We start from the raw sequence: 5927 nt of genomic DNA, 5'->3' as shown, positions 1-5927 counted from the left end.
AAAATCAAACTGGATGGACACCAGAAATAGATGTTAGAGGAAGGCCTGGACTAAAAACAAACTAAATATAACTATTGTAAAATAGATTGTGTCCGTAAAATGTATATAGTATGTATAAGTTGGAAGTAGAAGCCTAGGTGTTCTTGTTTATTAGTTTACTCCAATTAGGGGAGGGGTGGTAGGTTTTGTGGGAAATAAAGGAAAATGTATTTTAAAAATATGTCTGTGTGTGTATATATGTATATATGTATATGTGTGTGTGTGTTTTCAAACCAGAAAAATCCTGTTTTCTTATTCCTTCCAATCTGACATGTATATGATTGACTGGCAGAAATCACGTTACAAGTTGGTTAGACATTTATTGTTATGTTTGCATATATAGATTACAGTATACAGTTATTGACTTGGTTCGGGTTAGACTGTGGAAAGAGGGTTCTCAGTAAAAATTTCCTCCAACATGTTTAGCTGATTGCTGTAAATGATTTGGTTTATTTTTCTTGTGTTCAATTCAAACAATTTGCAATCATTTGAGATTGGGTTTAACAGTATAATTTCAGTCCCTGTCAATTGAACTGGACATGGAATTTATTTATTGGTGTTTAATTCAATTCCTGAACCAACAGGAATTGACATGGAATTGACACTAACCCATCAAGTCTTGGCTGTCTTTCAGTTCAATTCCGCAGAGGTGGACCCGTCAGAGGCCTTTCTGCGGACGTCTGAGACCGATTGGGGGAAAGGCCGTCCTGTCTGTCTGTCTGTGTGTCTGTCCGTCCAACAGTCAGGTGTCTGAGGAATAGCATCCTCCATGCATGTGGCCAAATAGCACTGTAGCAGCAGGACATCACAGGGCCACTCCCTCTGACAGGTCTGAGTGGTTGGAGCCATAGCTGATGGTGAATTCTGTGGGAACTGTGAGGAGCTGGCTGGGGCTGGGAACTTTACTGTCCTGAAGAAATATACAGTCAGAATAGCATAACATTACTTTAGACCAGGGTTTCCCAAACTCGGTCCTGGGGGCCCCCTGGGTGCATGTTTTGGTTTTTGCCCTAGCACTACACTATTCAAATAATCAAAGCTTGATGATGAGTTGGTTATTTGAATCAGCTGTATAGTGCTGGGGAAAAAAACAAAACGTGCACCCAGGATGGGCCCCAGGACTGAGTTCAGGAAACCACGCTAGAACAATATTAACACACAGGTAGGGACTAAGGCTAAACTATTACAATATTATATGAATACTTTTACACAATACGCACACTTTTACACACTACCATATTCTTTGGGAACTAAATGACCTAACTGGGTGTGCAATGATAAGTGCTATAGCAGAAAATGGTTAGCGAAAGAAAATATGATCATGAATGCATGGAATCAACTTGTTATTGTCTTACATCATCAAACTTTCTGTCACTGTAGATATCGTTCTTGTCAATGAACGTGAGCATGATCCAGTCACAGATAATGGAACACTGGAATGAAGAAAAGTAATATATCAATGAATAACTAGGAGATGGTAGGAAACTGGTACAAACAGACGACATCCACACATACCACGGGAGTGCTGAGAATCAAACTCACTATTCCAACAGATGTCATGGCTGTCACTGTGTTGATGATAGTTGGGATGATGCTGAATCGTCCAGCCTGGAGAGGAAGTATTGCAGAAAATGAGATTGACAGAGTCCATATCGCTTTATGTCACCGAGTAATCGTTCTTAACAACTGGTTAATGGTTAATTGAGTACTGATGAAGGATGTTGAAGAAGGAACTTCATACGTGTCCATGAACTATGACGTCCAGACGAATCCCGAAGGCCTTGATAAGTGTCCGGAACTCTTCTCCGTCCTTACTGTAATACTTGGCAAACCTAGACCATTTTACAAGTCAAGACCTGTATGCCTCTTCATAACCAAGTTACAGCAGAGATCGTCTTAAACGTTACAGTAGGTCATGTCAATGAGATGGCAATAGTAAAGACATGATCGTATGCACTAGGCACCAAACCGAAGAAAATGGACTAAAACAGAGAGAAACCAATCTGGCGAATAAGACACACGTTTCCTGGTTTCTGTTGCGAAACATTTTGCTATCGTGTGCACTAATGAATACAACCCAGGCGTTCACAAGATGCTATGAAGAGGCTCACCTGAAGTTGTAGCCAGAGCTGGGCAGGTTCTTCCGAAGATCCAGGCGACGGAAGGAGTACGTGGGGGTACACTCTGAGGGGTCCAGATCAAGGTCACACTTCCAGTTGATGAACACTCCAATCACTCCCCCCTGACAGGACACAATTGATGAGCTGTCTAACTGAACCATTACAGCCGCTCTATCCAACACATCTTCTCATTCCTCCTTAATGTGGATTGTTTCTATTAGTTTTGATTGCCATTATCTATTTAGCTACTTATTTCCATGATCTGTAAACACCGTCTGATTTTGAAACATCACACACGCACACATATTGTTAGAGACGCTAGACTGAGATCATGTGTTCTGTCGTTCATGTGAGCCCCGAATAATAAGGGTTCTCTATGCTTAATATGATTTGTAAAATGGGATATACAGTGTCACTGTCTGTCTAGATTGCGGGTGTAAACGTACAGTCCTGCAGAGCTCGCTGAACTTCTCCCTGGCCTGTTCTGCGATATAGCCCAGCCGGAAGATGGGGCAGTAGGGGTGTTCCTTCTCATTGTAATGACACTTATTCAGATATTTCTGCCCATTTCGTTTGTTTGGTTTGATGTTTCCTCTGCGAAAGAGATAAGAGAGAATTGCTTGCAGAAACAGTTGAGGCTGCATATTAACAGGGAAACAGTTCCCTTTACAGCCGTGCGTGCGTGTGGGTTGTTGAGGGGGTTCATACTATACCTCAGCACTTTAAATTTGGGGAAATGGATGGCATTCTTGATGTAAACAGTGAAATTGATGGCCTCTGCCAATGCCGGCTCCCTGAAGGCCACAACAACAGATTTCTCTTTATTTTATGATTTTACAAGTGACTTATTCCAGACTAGGCAGACAGTCATTTTGTTTGTGACTGCTTACTATCTAAAATGTCATATTGATATTGACCCTCACCATATTGCAGCATAGTCCTCAATAGGACACCAGGTCTGAATCTCACAGGTCTTGAAAGCCTGGTTGTAGTAGGGAACACAGCGCCCAGTTCTCTGTCCTACAGGAAACACATCAGACTGAATGCATTAGCTGGACCATCTACTGACAGACAGATTCATAGAAGTGGCTTAGTGGGACTTTTCACTTAGTTTCCTCTTTTTCAGTCCGTACCATTGCCATCAAAGTTCACTTCCCTTGAGGTGCAGTCAGCATCCTTTGAGCAGTTGGCACTGGGAACAGTGAAATGCTAAGAAAAGAGGAAAGTATCATTGTTTAGACATTATCAGCTTTTCCCAGCTGTCCTGCTGTGGGGTGGTAGTGGTAATGATATATCACATTATCTTACAGAGCTTTTCCTGGAGACAGTGCGAGATGCAATAGTAGAGTATGGAGCGAGGCACACAACTTAATTTAAAGCCCTAGAATTGATCCATGTAAAATGACTGTAGTATTTTTTATTGAGTTGGTTTTTTTGGGGTTTCAGGAGAACACGTGTGGACAATGGTTGAGACCTCTCACCTCAGCACACGTGCCTTGCCTCTGATTGTGTGTGACCTCTCGTCTCAGTATTGTGCTGATCACGTCACCGCCCTAGAGGTGAAATGCCACAGGGAAAAAAGTACAGCACACAATGGTAACTAATCACATAGGCTACATGTAGAAAACATACAGTATAGCTACATATTGCATCATCTTTTTGACACCTATTTTTACCTATGATCCTTGCTTGATGAATAGAGACAAACGTGCATGTTCAGGATCGACTGCATTGCAGTCGGTGACCGCAGACGGACTGATCTACAAATCATCGTGTTTCCTGACGGACTCATTATTATTTGTAAATCAGTCCGTTTTCTTAATCAGTGATCGTGCGACTGAGCAAAATGTACAGTACCAGTCAAAAGTGTGGGCTCACCTCTGAGGGTCGGACGTATTCCACCATGTCCAGGATGTGGTCACCCTGCAGGGCTGTGCCTTTCATCTTAGTGTAGACTGAGCTCTCTGGCCTCGTCTCACTGTCTTGATAGGCTTTCTGACTGATAAAGACATACCTGTAGAAGGGTGATATGACAGCCACAGAGTACCTTCTGTTCTGTGGACAAATCTAGTCTTTCCAAGTGATTTGAATTGCACTTTAATGCACGCCCACACTTGCGCTTATTCAGACAATAAAGATCTCAGTTCATTTGTTTTGGGCTTCGTGACATACTGATGACTTTGAGGCATACTTAAACATTTGAAACTTGATTTTAAATGTTTGAAAATGTTTGTAAAAGCTGAGATTTGATGTTTATGAGTAGACAGACACAAATCTCCGTCAAGGACCATCAGGAAAATGAAAATCGATGAAAATTGGTCAATTTGGATCACATTACACAATGATGGCCAGCGAGACTACAGTTGTCCGTCTTGACCACAGCAATCGTTATGTGCTTACCATCAATTATGCTGTATATTTGTTTGGAGATTTGATTGCGAGTGAAAGGCATTTCCTCACCACAAAGTGGCTATTCTCAGAAAATGATTCATTTCACATCACAGTGTTATGGGTAGTATAGCTATTGAAAGCAAAAAATATGGGTCCACTGACAGAACATTTGATCTGAGCTTGAAAATCAACCAATGTTTTTGTTTAAGTTATCATTCTTTACTTCTTATGCTTTCCAATACCGGACTTAACATTGCCTTGTTAGGCACAGTATCTGCAATATCCAAGGCAGGTCATGGATAATGCAACATAAATACTCAATCACAACAACAAGAAACAGGATAGTTACACACCAAGACAATACCATTTCAAATGGTATATTTTTATGCATGCATAAACAGGAGGCCAGTACTTACCAGATGAAATAGGTGATCACAAGAAATTGAACCCCCCTATATATGACTCCAAGTTTTTTGTTTTTAACCACCATTACCTTGGGGGTCTCATAGTCCCAGAAACCAAGAAAATAATCCTTAATAAACTCAAGCAGTCCCATTGTGATTTCTGAGTTTATTAGCTGTCTGTTCAGATATGAGGTCCTGAGTGACTTGTTCCCAGATACTTCCAAGTTTATGTAATGAGTCAGAGTCAGTCTCACTCTGTCTCTGTCTCGCATTCTCTCTCTCTCTCTCTCTCTCTCTCTCTCTCTCTCTCTCTCTCTCTCTCCCTCTCTCTCTCTCTGCCTCACCCCCTGTAGTACTGTTCTCAATAATACATAGCATAAAATTGATTAGGCGGCACAGTTTTATTCCTGATGGTTTATTTCTGTGTGTGTGTGTGTGTGTGTGTGTGTGTGTGTGTGTGTGTGTGTGTGCGTGCGTGCATGCGTGCGTGCGTGTGTGTGCAGTACCAGTCAAAAGTTTGGAAATACCTATTCATTCGAGGGTTTTTCTTTATTTTTACTATTTTCTACATTGTAGAATAATAGTGAAGACATCAAAACTATGAAATAACACATATGGAATCATGTAGTAACCAAAAGTAAAATTTTATTTTACATTTTAGATTCTTCAAATAGCCACCCTTTGCCTTGATGACAGCTTTGCACACTCTTGGCATTCTGTCAACCAGCTTCACCTGGAATGCTTTTCCAACAGTCTTGAAGGAGTTCCCACATATGCTGAGCACTTGTTGGCGGCTTTTCCTTCACTATGCAGTCCAACTCATCCAAAACCATCTCAATTGGGTTGAGGTTGGGTGATTGTGGAGGCCAGGTCATCTGATGCAGCACTACATCACTCTCTTTCTTGGTCAAATAGCCCTTACACAGCCTGGAGGTGTGTTGGGTCATTGTCCTGTCTAAAAACAAATGATAGT

The 5927-nt window shown here is 41.4% G+C and overlaps 1 protein-coding gene across 1 annotated transcript; it reads right to left on the bottom strand.

Moving 5' to 3' along the window:
* Positions 1-339: 339 nt before the first annotated feature.
* Positions 340-5200, bottom strand: p2rx2 (purinergic receptor P2X, ligand-gated ion channel, 2). The gene is made up of 12 exons (XM_021620984.3): positions 4967-5200; positions 4038-4173; positions 3641-3712; positions 3293-3368; positions 3083-3179; positions 2873-2953; positions 2606-2753; positions 2151-2281; positions 1781-1871; positions 1582-1647; positions 1395-1472; positions 340-949 (listed from the first exon to the last, which is right to left on the bottom strand). Exons 1-12 carry the CDS (start codon positions 5104-5106, stop codon positions 845-847), a joined length of 1221 nt encoding a protein of 406 aa, XP_021476659.3. The 5' UTR covers positions 5107-5200; the 3' UTR covers positions 340-844.
* Between the last annotated feature and the right edge of the window lie 727 nt (positions 5201-5927).

This window comes from Oncorhynchus mykiss, chromosome 11, assembly GCF_057628025.1.
Source record: "Oncorhynchus mykiss isolate SJ-2025 chromosome 11, ASM5762802v1, whole genome shotgun sequence".
Classification (NCBI taxonomy): domain Eukaryota; kingdom Metazoa; phylum Chordata; class Actinopteri; order Salmoniformes; family Salmonidae; genus Oncorhynchus; species Oncorhynchus mykiss.
Note: the sequence above shows the minus strand (reverse complement) of the source record. Positions and strands in the feature narration are given on the sequence as shown.

Coding starts and splice junctions, on each gene's coding strand:
- p2rx2 (XM_021620984.3), bottom strand. CDS start 5,106: ATGGGACTGCTTGAGTTTATTAAGGATTATTTTCTTGGTTTCTGGGAC. Junction 3,713..4,037: donor AATACGTCCGACCCTCAGAG/GTGAGCCCACAC, acceptor TTTCACCTCTAG/GGCGGTGACGTGATCAGCAC. Junction 2,954..3,082: donor GAGGACTATGCTGCAATATG/GTGAGGGTCAAT, acceptor TGTGGCCTTCAG/GGAGCCGGCATTGGCAGAGG.